The following is a 15,418-nucleotide window of genomic DNA, read 5'->3' as shown; positions in this document are numbered from 1 at the left end:
AATGCTGTTCTGCTATTTAATTTAATTTGTTTACAAGGAGAATTAATTGTTTCTTGGAGCCATGTGGTCAATGAATTATACTTTTGCATTATTTTAAATGATATACACTATATTAAATGATGGTACTGTAATACATTAAGAGATATTCATTTAAATAATCAATAAGTACGATTGAGCCTTTGCCTATATGTTCCCTGGTAAGTGTGTTGTAACTGTTTCTTATAGTATATTATAGTATCTTAAAGTAAAACCAAATCATTCTTTTCTACATTCTCACCCCGTAGCGAAGCACGGGCAGAGCAACTAGTAATACAAAATACAACTATATCATCAATTTAACTTATCAGTTTTGCTCAGAACTATACTTATTTATCTATAACAAGTTTCAGTAAAGGCTAGCTAGTAAAGGAATATTGAAGTAAAGAGGTGGACATTACATACATATCATTTGTACTGTATCAGTATTTTATCTGTGTTTGCTTGCTAATGTCATCTGGTGAACCCACAATTCTGGTTGAACCTAGCCAATTGTCATTTTCTCAATTTTGGCCAGATTTTACAATTCAGGCAGAAATAATTTTGCATGGATCCATACGATTGGTATATGTGACTTTTTAAAGGATTGCCTGCTTTGAGAATTGCACAAATAATAGTCACCATACCGAGGTTTGTTTTCTTAAATTTTGTACATTTAACATTATTTAAAATTTTATGAGAAGCATTGTTTTCAAGCAAGTATTCTACATTCAACTAGCTCAAACCATTGCCAGAAGTAGTTGTTTGTGCATTTCAAGTGTTAACTGCTCGTCTTCATTTTCTACAAATATCAAGCAGTTTCAATGCTTCTGAAATTGTCCTTAACTAGTGTACATGTTGCTCGAATTCGAGCAATTGCAAAGTATTACAGAAGTTATTTCAAAACGAATAACAGTCATATTTACAATGAGTTTAAAAGAGTCAACTCAAAGATTACCGTGTATAACTCAGACCATGTTTATCTTAGTTATTGATAAACCTAAAGCAATCCATCCGGTTTTCTCCTTCTCAAAATGCCTCGCTGTACAGGCAACACAGGTCATTGATAGAGGGCCAATTGACAACGAAAAGTCGTTTTGGGATAGTGTTAGGGCGCATTTGTAGCCTAATAGTTGAGATTGTCCAGAGTCAGGTGCTGACTGTGATGAGTTAAGTCTATTACGCGCCCCGGTTCTGTAGCTGCGTTTGTTATCACGATTACGCCTCCTGTCTATGTTTCGTTGTAGTCGCGTTGGAGGCATTTAAAAGAAAAAAAACAACAAATAAACAAATTATTGCTACACAAAACAACGATAAATGCACAAATTTAAGTTACCATCATGCTAACACGATCCGTCATAGCGACACAAAACAACGATAAATACAGTACACAAATTTAAGATACAACCATACTAACACGATCCGTCTTGGAGGTTATGTTTACACAAACTCAAATAGTAAATAAATGTACTCAATGCGTTTCATTGAATTGAATAATAAATAACAGCAATTAAATTATACAGCTGATCAAAATGTAAACAATTATGTTCTTCATAAGGATAACATGGGAACTTTCAAAGCCACTGGGGCAGAGCCCAGGGGACTTTTTCAAAAATGTAAGGCCAGTTTGCAAATCTACGCGACACGGTCTTTCCAATGAGACGTCAATGGATAAAATCGGTTAAGAAATGGCGGAGGAGTTCAACCGACAAAGTTTCATGTAGCGTATTAATTATATAGATATGACACTCTTATGCAAATTAGACATTTTCTTGTGAAACAAAAATGCAAATATACTTTATCCTTCTTGGGCAATAATATATCCCGGCAGTTGTTGCCACTGCCAGCACAACAATCAATTCAAAAAGTGTGTTGTCAAAACGAGACTGATATCATAAAAAATATTTCAAATTAGTTACCCCCGCCGCAGCAAACATGCAGACTAGGCAAATTTCCATTTACCTGGCTGGATTTCTACTAAAATATTACCTGAAAATTTTCAGATTTATTTCCTATTTAAACAACATGAATTTTTATAAGCATCTAGGCTGCTACATGAAAGGCTTAATAAGTGTGTGTGTTTTATTGAAATTTGTATAGATTAGTACCTATGAAATAGACAAAATTGCAAAATTTAATTAAAATATATCCATAAACAAGTAGGCCCCTACAGTAGAATCTCGATAATTCCACACTTTTTGACTTAAGGCTGCGTTTATGCACGAGGAGTGAAAGCGGGGCAATAACGGTCCAATTACCGCTGTGAAAATTCTGAAAATAGGAAATAAATCTGACTATGTTAAATGATTATTTTGGTGGAAATCCAACCAGGTAAGTGGAATTTTTGTTATTCTGCAGGTTGGCTGCGGCAGGGGTGTTTCTTACTGTGATCGTACAGTTTAAATACACAGCTCATCAAATACTGAGTGGTTATTTAAATAAAGTGACAGAAAAGATGTTAGTTTGCAATAAGCAGTTCTTTTGATTCTGGTTCGGTTGAAAAGATGGTTTATTCAACATAAATCAGTAATTTACATCAGCAAACTGTGTTGGTGACTCTATTTAAATTAACTCATTTTTATTAAAAAACTTATTATTACAACTTTAACATACAGGGTGGTAAAAAAGTCCCAGGACAGTTAAATATTTTAAAAAATAATGAAGATAGAGCTACAATACTTAGTACAAAGTTGCAGGGCATAAAACTCTATTTTAACACATATTCAATGATCCAATAACTCTTCAGGGGGACGGCACACAAGGAGTCGGAAGAAAATCTTAAATGGAAGCATAGGTCAATATGCACATCAAATTAAAGGTCTTCACTAGTAGATTACGATGCCGTAAATTCAAGATCAAAAGAATGCCTGAGTAAAAAATGGCAGTCGTTCAAAGATTCAAAATGGCAGATTCAAGAAATCGTTGAACATCTGCCATTTTGCGCAGGATCGACCTTTTGAAGTGCGGTTTGCGGTATTGTATTCTACTAAAAAAGACCTATAATTTGATGTGCATATTGACCTATGCTTCCATTTAAGATTTTATTCCGACTCCTTGTGGGCCGTCCCCCTGAAGAGTTATTGGATCACTGAATATGTGTTAAAATAGAGTTTTATGCCCTGTAACTTTGTACCAAGTATTGTAGCTCTATCTGCATTATTTTTTAAAAATATTTAACTGTCTTGGGACTTTTTTACCACCCTGTATAGTCCAGTTAATGAATGATCCGAAAGTGGGTGTAGATTGCGTGAGCAGGTAACTAAACGATTCCTTCAGAGACTTGTTCAGGGGGCTTAGGGTGTTAACATACCAAAAGTCCTGACTCCTAGGAGGTGAGCCAGGGGGTGGAGGGGGAAAGGGGGTGGTATAGGTACGCATTTTGGGTTTTTTTTTATATCTCGAAAACTATCAAATGTTTGTATAGCCTACTATACTACCTGTAACCCGCGGGCTTTGAACCCCGTTTAACTTCTTAATTTTCAAGATGATCTCGTTCGCATGGCGATCAATCACGTCCTGGTTGAAGTTCGTTCGCTACACTAACTCGCCTCCAGGTTGAAGTTCGTTCGCTACGCTCACTCACCTTTTGGTTGCAAATTAGCTGTTGTCATAAATGTAAAAGAAATAATAGTGCTGCACCCTGCTGGTAATCCTTGTAACTTTAATGCTATTGAACATCATAGAACAGAACCAACTTGTTTAATTGAAACAGCTGTTAAGATTCATTAATTCCATTTCTCATAAGGTTAACATGGGAAACTCCAGAGCCACTGGGGCGGAGCCGATTGGACGGATCACGAAATTGATGGTGTATAAACCTATTCCATGAAATTCTACACGTATGTACCAAGTTTCGTGGCAATCGGTTCAGCGGTGTCTGAGTTTATCACTGCCAAACAAATATATATATATATATATATATATATACAAACATCCTCTTTTATACTTATTGATTAAATTATAATACCCCCGCCGCAGCAAACCTGCAGACTTAGCGAATTTCCATCTGCCTGATTGGATTTAAACTAAAATGTCTCCTTAAAAATATCACTAGGGGTCTGCGGTCATCGGTTTTGGTACAAATTCGGTTCGGTACAGCCTATTATAGTAATAAATTACTTATCATAGTCAACGGTGGTTGGTTCTGAGCACATAAAAGTCTTATCAGATGTTTGTTTACATCTTCATAATTTATTACTAGGGTGGTGATGCAATAAAAAACCCATTAGCAGTCCCAAATCCATTAACATTTTATCACGTATTCAAGTACTTCCAAGAACTGTTGAGTTTTATCACTTTTATTCCTTTACGACTTTCCCAATTCTATTTTATCATAAAAATAATAGTTTTATGATGACTGTAAATGTTATCTCTAACTCAGTCAGTATTTTCGTGAATTTTCAATTTGCCGCTGGCCATTGCCTTCTGCCATAAAACTGTTTATGGCTTCATATTAAAGTCGTTACTAATCTACAATCTTATTTTATAAGTTAAGATATTTGTTATAGATAATTTATCTTTCTATTGATGAAACCACAAGCGTAGTAGTTGTTGTTTGCATATTTTTTCCGTTATGCAAGCCTACTCGGTCTTAAATTAATGTCATTGCATGTTCTGTATCTTGTCTTATATTTTTGGATGTGGCTGTTAAGGTTGAAATGTTTTTTGTTTCTTAGATTTTTGTATTTTGTTGAAGGTACTTTATGCAATCTAAATCTTATGAACTAGAATTATGATAGTGATTTTGCTACCCTCATTGTAACCTACTCAATTTATATAGGCCACCCTAAATAATTAGGTCTAGGCCTGGGTCTTTTGACTCTTTGGAAGATCCGTAAAATATACTAAGAAAATTGGATTGAGTCTGAGTTAATGAATTAATGATTGATATGTGTGGATGTTAACTTTGTAAATGAAAAGACAATAATATTACTCTGTGGTAATCCAAATTTTAGTGTAAGAAAAAAACTTTGCAAAAGATGTATCCATCTTATAATTAGTTTTCAAGCTGATAAAAAAGATGCTATTTGCCATTACTTCATCATAACATCCAGTTTTTCAGTGTCATCTGTTGAATGTGAATAGCTGTCAACTACACTGATTTTGTACTGAATGCATTTATAGGTTTTTAAAAGTTTAAAAAACAACTAGACATTGTATTGGTTGGAAATAATTTTTATCATGGCTATTCAAAGTATCTCAGAGTAAAATAGGTAAAGCCTTTACCTTAACTGTGATTTTTCTTGACACAATCCTCGTAGGAGTAAAAGGTTTTACCTTGGATTTTGGTTTTGGTTGGATTCATAATGTGTGGTACAGTAATTGTTGTTAGAAAACCATGAATGTAGGATACTATCCATTTTCATAGTAATGTCAATGTATTAAAATTAAAAATAATGGTTCAAATACAGATCTGAGAAGAAAACCGCAAAAATACGGGTAGCCGCGTACCGTACCGATTTTGTACCGAGAACCGAGGTACAAAATATTGTACCGTACCGAACCGTACCGACCTTAAATTTTCTGTACCGCAGACCCCTTAATATCACATTTATTCCCTATTTTAACAGAATTAGTTTAATGAGTATTTAGGTTTGCTGCAACCGGGAGAAGACAGTTTTTTTTAAATGTAAAATATTAAAAGGTACTGTGGTTTAGTAAGAAATTAATGTATTTTCCAAATTTGATCAAAATATGTTCATAAACAAGCAAACTACCACAGTTGACTTATTCTCCATAAGAATAACATGGGAATTTTAAAATTACTATTTTTTTGAATTTTCTCCATTAGGCGCATAATAACGCTTCAATATACTAAATTATTTGTTTTTTTAAGCTCTACAAAATGGTATAAAAATAAATTGTGAATTTTTTTGTTTTTAGGGTCAAAAATGGGAAAAACCTATTTTTACCCCATAAAACCCCCCATAAACCCCCGTTCCCATAGTCCGATCATGCTGGTTCGCGAACTCATTCAATTTTATCCCGTCTTACACCTTCAAACCAAATTTTATCAAAATCGGACAAAAATTACTCAAGTTATCATGCGGATGAACACATACAGGGTGAATAAAAAGTCAAGACCCCCCCCATCTAATATTTTTCCAAGTAAATATACAGAGATATCCTTTTAGGGGTCGGGCAATCTTAGCAGGAAGTTTCATTTTATGATTTTGAAATTTTTGAGTCTTCCCCAAAAAGAGGGGATTTGGGGGGTAACTCAAATATTTTAAATCTAAACCCCCTTCAAGTGACACCTCATTTTAAAGTGTTTACAAAAACTTAAGGAATGGTGAAAACTAGAGGTCGCTATCTCTTCTCTGTCCAAAATGGTAGCCCGTCAAAGGTTGTGGAAAATCAATGGTAAAATTGGTTCGTAATTGTAATATTGGCTACCATTTTGGATAGAGAAGAGATAGTGAACTCTTGATTTTCACCATTCTTTAAGTTTTTTTAAACACTTCAAAATGAGGTGTCACTTGATGGGGTTTTACATTAAAAAGTTTTTAGTTGCCCACCCAATCCCCCCTTTTGGGGGGACACTCAAAGATTTTATACGTTAACCCCCATTTAGTGACACCTCATTTTGAAGTGTTTACAAAAACTTAAAGAATGGTGAAAACCAGAGTTCACTATCTCTTCTCTATCTAAAATGGTAGCCAATATTACAATTACGAACCAATTTTACCATTGATTTTCCACAACATTTGACGGGCTACCATTTTGGTCAGAGAAGAGATAGCGACCTCTAGTTTTCACCATTCTTTAAGTTTTTGTAAACACTTTAAAATGAGGTGTCACTTGAAGGGGGTTTACATTTAAAATATTTGAGTTACCCCCCAAATCTCCCCTTTTGGGGGGACACTCAAAAATTTCAAAATCATAAAAAGAAACTTCCTGCTAAGATTGCACGACCCCCAAAAGCATATCTCTGTATATTTACTTGGAAAAATATTAGATGGGGGGGTCTTGACTTTTTATTCACCCTGTATATATACGATATAAAATCATATAAAATCATATAAAATCACTGTGATATAAGTGTGCCAGCCGTTTTATTCGAAAACCATAAGAGATATTAAAAAAAGTTAAATAGTAAGTGCCTTGGACTTTTTATTTAAAAAATTTTAGTTAAGTCGAAAAAATTATTTTAGCCGCCATTTTTCCAATATGGCCGCCAACTTTGATTTTTCTTATAGAACACCCTGTATTTTATGATGTATTCTGGTAGAAAATGTAATTTTAAGACAATTTTATTCTTGTGATTTTTTTCATAAACCTAACCGTTTCAAAGATAATAATGGTTTAAGTTGTGAAATTTTGAATGGTTTTCGAATAAAACAGCTGGCATGCTTGCTTGGCCTCTTGCCCACTATACGATTTAAGTCGTACGACACTGTGTCGTACGATATTCTTATCGTATGTGTGGTCCTCGCCCACTGTACGACACTTTATCGGATAAATGACCAGTTGCTCGGTAGCCATGGAGGAGTGAGTGTGTTGCGCAATATCTTAACAATGGTTTTTTTTTGTCAAACAATGGATCCTTTACGTGTTGTTGCTTTGTGGCTACTATTTCGCAGAATTAAGCGTCGTATGGTTAAGCGGAAGTATTGGATTCACCCTATTAATCAAAGTAGGGAACACACAGGATCATTTCAAACTCTTTTTTATGAACTTCGGCGTGATGATAACAAGTTTTTCAACTACTTCAGAATGTCTGCTGCGTCCTTTGATGAATTACACCAGAAAATAAAAGCTACAATTGCCTACTGAAATACTAAACTGAGGAACTGCATCACTTCTAAAGAAAGTCTAGCTATTACGTTGAGGTTAGAAAGATTATATTATATATTTGATACGTTTTGTTGGAAGTGGTCAATGTGGGGCTACATCATTAAAAAAGTAATTATTTTTTATGTGTGGATTATTTCTTAAGTTAATGTAGGTTAATGTTAAGGTAATTTTCCTGTTTAAAGAGATTTTAAAATTATACGAGTCCGTGCCATTTAACAAGTTTTTAACTTTACTAATGTTTGTTATATAACTTTCATAGGTTTTGGGATGGTCTTATCCAAGGTTTGTATGTTCGAACATGTTTTGTATTGTTTTTAAATATTAATATTATTTGTTTAAAAATATAATCTGCAAAAAGTAATACTTAGGTATTTTAGACAAACTATTTAACACAACATAATTAACAACAATGGTTATACAAAAATTAAGGAATAATAAAAGTCGCATTGTTTTATTAATTTTTTTTACATTTACTTATAAGTAATACAGTACCTACATTAAAATAGTATGAAGAAAAAATATGAACGAACTGTCAGGAATACAGACATGATCCACATCACGCAAAATGTTGGCTGAAATAGACAAAAACTAAGCGATATCAAACATTATAATAAACAAGTATGAATTAATTGTAAAAAATATATGCATGATCAAAATTATACAAAAAAACGATTTAAAAAGACGAAAACACCATTTTAAATGACAAAACTTAAATTAGCGAAAGTCATGCGAAGTGAACAGCGAGAAGGCTCAGCGCGAACTAGGACTAGGAGGACTTGGGTGGAACGCACGCACGACATACGATAAAAATCGTATAGTGGGCGAGCGCCCATTTGATCATACACGCCACTGCGAGTTATACAGTCGTACGACAGTCGTGTATCACAGTGGCAGTGGACGACTGCTTCACGACAGTTTATCGTAGTCGTGAGATTATCGTACAGTGGGCAAGCTCTCATAAGATCCAATGGTTCACTGTTGAAATGTTGTCGTTCCGACACAGTGTCGTACGACCGAAATCGTATAGTGGGCGAGGGGCCTTAGGCCTGTATCGAAACTCTTTCTCATGCAAACATTTCAAAACTTTAACCATTATTATCTTTGAAACGGTTAGGTTTATGAAAAAAATCACAAGAATAATTTCGTCTTAAAATCACATGTTCTACTAGAATACATAATAAAATACAGGATGTTCCATAAGAAAAATCAAAGCTGGTGGCCATATTGGAAAAATGGCGGCTAAAATAATTTGTTTGACTTGACTACAATTTTTTAAATAAAAAATCCAAGGCACTTACCATTTAACTTTTTTTGATATCTCTTATAGTTTTCGAATAAAACGGCTGGCACACTTATATCAATCACCCTGTATATACAGGGTGATCAACTCAAGGAGGCCACCATTGGGATATCGGAAACGGTAAGAACTAGAGAAAACTTTAAATGGGGGACATTCCTTTATTTTTTGTGGCAGTTAAAAATATGATTTTAGTGTTTAAAAATTCAGCCGCCATTTTCCAAAATGGCGGCCAACTTTGAAATTTCTTATGGAACACCCTGTATTTTATCATGTTTTCGGATAGAACATGCAATTTAAAAACTTTTTTATTCTTGCAATTTTTTCGATAAACCCACTCGTTTAGGAGCTACAGCCTATGGAAAAATGACTGCCGGTGTACATTTTACATCATGTAGCTCCAAAAAAAGTAGGTTTAGCGGAAATGCAAAGAGAAAATAAGTCAAATAAGTCTTAAAATTGCATCCACATTCCATTAAGACCATAAAATACACAGTTTTCCACTTTTCAAGTTTGCCGCCATTTTGGAAAATGGCCGCCATTTTTAAATAATAGAACTAATATGTTTAACAAATTTTATGGACTTTTTGGAATGGGATGCAACTTTAAGACTTATTTGACGTATTTTCTCTTCGCATTTTCGCTATAAACCTACTTTTTTTGGAGCTACATGATGTAAAATGCACACCGGAAGTCATTTTTCCATAGGCTGTAACTTCTAAACAAGTGGGTTTATAGAATAAATTTTAAGAATAAAAAAGGTTTTAAATTGCATGTTCTATCCGAAAACATGATAAAATACAGGGTGTTCCATAAGAAATTTCAAAGTTGGCCGCCATTTTGGAAAATGGCGGATGATCCATGATCCGTTTTTTCATTTTCATTTTTTGATTTTTAAATATTGACTTTTTTACAAAAAAATTGCAATATTTCATAAATAAAACTTGATAACAAAAAATGGATTGCGGCATTGAGTTTAGCTTAAAAAAGTATTTCGAAATGATGGGTCACAACACCCCCTTCATATTTAAAATAATTTATCACATTTCAAAATGGCGGATCCAAGATGGCGGCCGAAAAAAATACATCAGTCATAACCAAATGAAAATAGGTCAACAATTACTGGTAGTGTATACTTATCTTTATCTAGCACTATTTTGAGATTATGGTCTTAGATTTTAAATGCACAATGTTAAAATGTGCTAAAAATACAGTTTTAAAAAGCCCTCATAACTTTAGAATGAATCAAGATTTTTAAAAACAGTTTGCGGCATTGTAATCAAGGTAAAAATCTAGTTTGAAATAATGGGTCGCAACCCCACCTTTACATTTGAAAAAAAAATTTTGCATCCAATATGGCGGATCCAAGATGGCGGCCGGAAATAACCACCTTGTCAAAATGAAGTTCCTACTACCCAACAATGTTTGGAAGTGGTCTGGGATTGATATTTGAAAAAATGTAGAAAAAAGTTGGGGGGGGACAATTAAAACTCACCCTGTATATAGATACATAAAAATTTGAACGAATGGTGTTTTTGGCCTCTGGGGACATCAAAATGAAAAAGTAAATCGGTCCCGGGCTTAAGTCTTACCATGAGACCTACGGTAATAGCTACTTCCCTATAGGGAAATTCGCTAAAATTGAAGAAGATTACATCTTTTACAAGAAAAGTATACAGACTGCCCCAAAAGTCCCGGACCGGTTTAATATTTTCTAAACGACAACAGATAAATCAATAAGATTTTGCACATCAACACCACACCTAAAAAACTACTTTTTTAAGGAACTATGAATTTTCTGTCATACCATGGGGACGTCCCGCAAGGAGTCAGAAGGAAATCTTAAATAGAAGCATAGGTTGATATGCACATCAAATTAAAGACCTTTACTAGCAGAATATAATGCCGCAAATTTGAACTCAAACGGATAACTGAATAAAAAATGGCAGCCGTTCAAAGATTTCTTGAATCCACCATTTTGAATCTTTGAACGACTGCCATTTTTTACTCAGGCGTTCTTTTGAGCTTGAATTTACGGCATTGTAATTTACTAGTGAAGACCTTTAATTTGATGTGCATATCGACCCATGCTTACGTTAACAATTTTCTTCCGATTCCTAGGGCTGTGCCCCCCGAGGAGTAAGCGTATAATAGCAATGCAAATTAAATTAATCTTTGAACTACTGTCATTCTTGACTCGGTTGTCCGTTTGAGTTCGAATTTGCGGCATTATATTCTGCTAGCAAAGACCTTTAATTTGATGTACATGTCAACCTATGCTTCTATTTAAGATTTCCTTCTGACTCCTTGCGGGACGTCCCCATGGTATGACAGAAAATTTATAGTTCCTTAAAAAAGTAGATTTTTAAGTGTGGTGTTGACGTGCAAAATCTTATTGATTTATCTGTTGTCGTTTGGAAAATATTAACCCGGTCCGGGACTTTTGGGACAGTCTGTATAATGTGTTTATTTTGTTTAAACAGATTACAAGTTATTACTTATTTAATTAATATCTTAATAAAATACTCCTTCCATCAGAAATAAATGTAAATTAGTATGCGAAACGGGACGAGTCCTATCCGCCCAAAGGAAATATAACGAATATTTTGGAAATCTTGACAAAATTTCCAGTACCTAATTTGACACTTTAATCATAAAAATTGATCCAAAATTTAGGCGAGGGAGAGGTAACAAAAATGTTGTGTTTTGGTGTTTTTTATTAAGAATTATAAAATACCCCCGCCGCAGCAAACCTGCAGACTAAGCGAATTTCCATTTAAGCCTGATTGGATTTAAACTAAAATGTCTACTTAAAAATATAACATTCATTTCCTATTTAGAATTAGTTTAACAAGTACTTAGGTTTGCTGCATCAGGAAGGGTAAAACTGGTTTTTTTATGTTAATAGTTAGTAAGAAATAAAAACATTTTCCAAATTTTATCAAAATATGTTCATAAACAAGCAAACTACAACAGTTTACTTGTTCTCCATAAGAATAACATGGGAATTTTAAATTTACATTTTTTTTTAAATTTTCTCCATAACCATTAGGCGCATAATAACGCTTCAATATACTAAATTATTTGTTTTTTTAAGCTCTACAAAATGGTTTAGAAAGAAATTGCTAAATTTGATGTTTTTTGTGTCAAAAATGGGAAAAACCTATTTTTACCCCATAAAACCCCCCGTAAACCCCCGTTCCCATAGTCCGATCATACTGGTTCGCGAACTCGTTCGAATAAATGTAGGTTTAAATGTTTATACCAAATTTCATCAAAATCGGATCATTTTTGCTCGAGTTATCGTGCTAACGGACACACACACACACATATATATATATCAATATATATATGAAAATAGAATAATAGGGCTACTATATATAAATAAAGATTAAACATTAATAAACTTAGTACCCGAGTAAAATTATTTATTAAAATATTTACTGACTATAGTTTCGGCTCTAAGGCCATTTTCAAAGTAAACAAAAATCAAAATAAAATATGTAAATAAATAAATAACATATATATTATAAAACCTTTCTAACTTGTAACATAATTTTGTCTTCATTGATTAATTTATATACTATATGATGTGTTGTACTTATTTTCATTAATATTTTCTCAATTTTGCTATTGTTTCATATATTGGATTATTTAATTTTGGAATCATTGTTTTTAAAATATTTGATTTGTTATTTTTGTAGTTCATACAAATATTAATTTCTTCTTTTACATTCAATTTTTCTCTGCCTTTTTCAATTTCTAATATTGTTAAGTTTTCTTCAATATTAGTAAACTTATGTTTGGATTTAAGTAAATGATCTGCAAAATTCGATTTCATTAATGTTTTGTTCTTCGATTTATATGCCAGTATATGTTCGTTGAATCTAACTGTCTGTTTCCTGATTGCTTTGTTAACACTCAAACATACCCCAATACAATTAAGCTACAGAACAAAAAATAACATTTAAAAAATTATACACAATAAAGCCAACAATCCTACAACAAACAATGTGTGTTGTACTTATTTTCATTAATATTTTCTCAATTTTGCTATTGTTTCATATATTGGATTATTTAATTTTGGAATCATTGTTTTTAAAATATTTGATTTGTTATTTTTGTATTTCATACAAATATTAATTTCTTCTTTTACATTCATTTTTTTTCTGTCTTTTTCAATTTCTAATATTGTTAAGTTTTCTTCAATATTAGTAAACTTATGTTTGGATTTTAGTAAATGATCTGCAAAATTCGATTTCATTGATATTTTGTTCTTCGATTTATATGCCTGTATATGTTCGTTGAATCTAAACTTTAAAATTTCAATAGGTTTGTCCAATGTAGTAGTTGTCACAGCCAGAGCATTTAATTTTGTAGATAACAGATGCGTTGTATATGTTTGCTGTATTGTTTGTTGTAGGATTGTTGGCTTTATTGTGTATAATTTTTTAAATGTTATTTTTTGTTCTGTAGCTTAATTGTATTGGGGTATGTTTGAGTGTTAACAAAGCAATCAGGAAACAGACAGTTAGATTCAACGAACATATACTGGCATATAAATCGAAGAACAAAACATTAATGAAATCGAATTTTGCAGAGCATTTACTTAAATCCAAACATAAGTTTACTAATATTGAAGAAAACTTAACAATATTAGAAATTGAAAAAGGCAGAGAAAAATTGAATGTAAAAGAAGAAATTAATATTTGTATGAACTACAAAAATAACAAATCAAATATTTTAAAAACAATGATTCCAAAATTAAATAATCCAATATATGAAACAATAGCCAAATTGAGAAAATATTAATGAAAATAAGTACAACACATCATATAGTATATAAATTAATCAATGAAGACAAAATTATGTTACAAGTTAGAAAGGTTTTATAATATCATATGTTATTTATTTATTTACATATTTTATTTAGATTTTTGTTTACTTTGAAAATGGCCTTAGAGCCAAAACTATAGTCAGTAAATATTTTAATAAATAATTTTACTTGGGTACTAAGTTTATTAATGTTTAATCTTTATTTAAATATAAATATATTTTAAATACATTAAAACTTCTTCAATTTTATATTTTATTATAGTATATGAAAAGTTGATACTTATCGAGATATAATCAAAAACCCCCAAAATGCGTAACTATACCCCCCCTTCCCCCCCCACCACCCCTGGCTCACCACCTAGGAGTCAGGACTTTTGGTATGTTAACACCCTAAGCCCCCTGAACAAGTTTCTGAAGGGATCGCTTAGTTACCTGCTCATGCACTCTACATCTCATTCATTGACTGGTATAATAGGGATGGAATGTTTGGCTCTACCTATCGTCAATGCTATAATATAAAACATTTAAAAACTTTCAAAGAACCAAATTGGTTACCTAATTAATCTGTGCCAAATATACCTTCTTAAAGATAGTAATAATGTAATAATTATAAAGCTCAAAAAATTTGTTATATAACAATCATGAAACTAGAAATTCATCATAAAATAACATCTCTCAGATAATAACATTAATTTCATACTATTAAAACTAATTTTATAAAAATATATGTATTTTCTAAAATAATGTCAATATCATCTAATAAAAAATTAGGTTTAACTTTATCCTAAGAAAGACACGTTCCTTGGCTGTCAAAGTCAGGAGAATGGAGGGAAAGAATGTCCTGAAATGTCAGTTTGCCCGTTATCATCCTAATGCAGGCGATGCTCTTGAACAGCTGATCCCCAGGAAGATCATCTGGTAGCCGAGTGAGGAACTGAGATCCTCGTACAAAATCCAACTGCAGAAGTATATCTTGACACAGGTGCAGTACACCTACAACATACAAATTAGTCATGACAACAACTAGCTCCTTCTTCTTCTTTAAACACAAAATGAGGAAAAATCAAATTCTAGTTGTTTTAATAAGAAAACCTGGTAGCCATAACCAAACAATTAAAATGAGCGAGGGTGAAAAAAAACTTTTTTTTGTTAAAATCTTTTTGTTTGATGAAATGTATTTTACGCCACACTACTCTATTTTAAAGAGCTTCCCACACAAGGATTTAGTCCAGAAAACAGCTGTCTGCCGCCGGATTAATCAAATGGGGTTTCATTTTGTACTACTGTGACGCTCGCGTCACAGCAGAGCTGCTATCAACCGGTTCAATCCGCTTTAGTCGCGAACACTGGAGGGAGTAGGGAAGGGGTAGAAGGAGGTCAGTCGTTGCCTGGAGTCCCCGGAGTGTTCACATCGACGAGGAACGGGATGAAATTGATAAGTTATAGTATTAAGCTAAATCATTAGTTATTTAA

General features: G+C 32.8%; 2 protein-coding genes across 3 annotated transcripts in view; one reads left to right on the top strand and one right to left on the bottom strand.

Annotated features, from left to right (window-relative positions):
• The window catches only part of LOC128981965 (zinc finger protein 37-like), a 188,792-nt gene that overhangs the window by 141,790 nt on the left and 31,584 nt on the right, over positions 1-15,418 (top strand). The gene's annotated exons all lie outside the window — the stretch shown is intronic.
• Positions 14,310-15,418, bottom strand: part of LOC128981966 (TBC1 domain family member 14-like) — a 95,757-nt gene continuing 94,648 nt past the window's right edge. Inside the window, exon 9 of the mRNA XM_054400986.1 lies at positions 14,310-14,938. Coding sequence (XP_054256961.1) covers positions 14,730-14,938 — 209 coding nt within the window. The 3' untranslated portion in view covers positions 14,310-14,729. The remainder of the gene's footprint in view (positions 14,939-15,418) is intronic.

Source organism: Macrosteles quadrilineatus, unplaced genomic scaffold (assembly GCF_028750875.1).
Source record: "Macrosteles quadrilineatus isolate MER2022 unplaced genomic scaffold, UCM_ALF_1.0 Scaffold_64__1_contigs__length_664444, whole genome shotgun sequence".
NCBI lineage: Eukaryota > Metazoa > Arthropoda > Insecta > Hemiptera > Cicadellidae > Macrosteles > Macrosteles quadrilineatus.
This window is presented reverse-complemented; position numbering and strand designations above follow the sequence as displayed.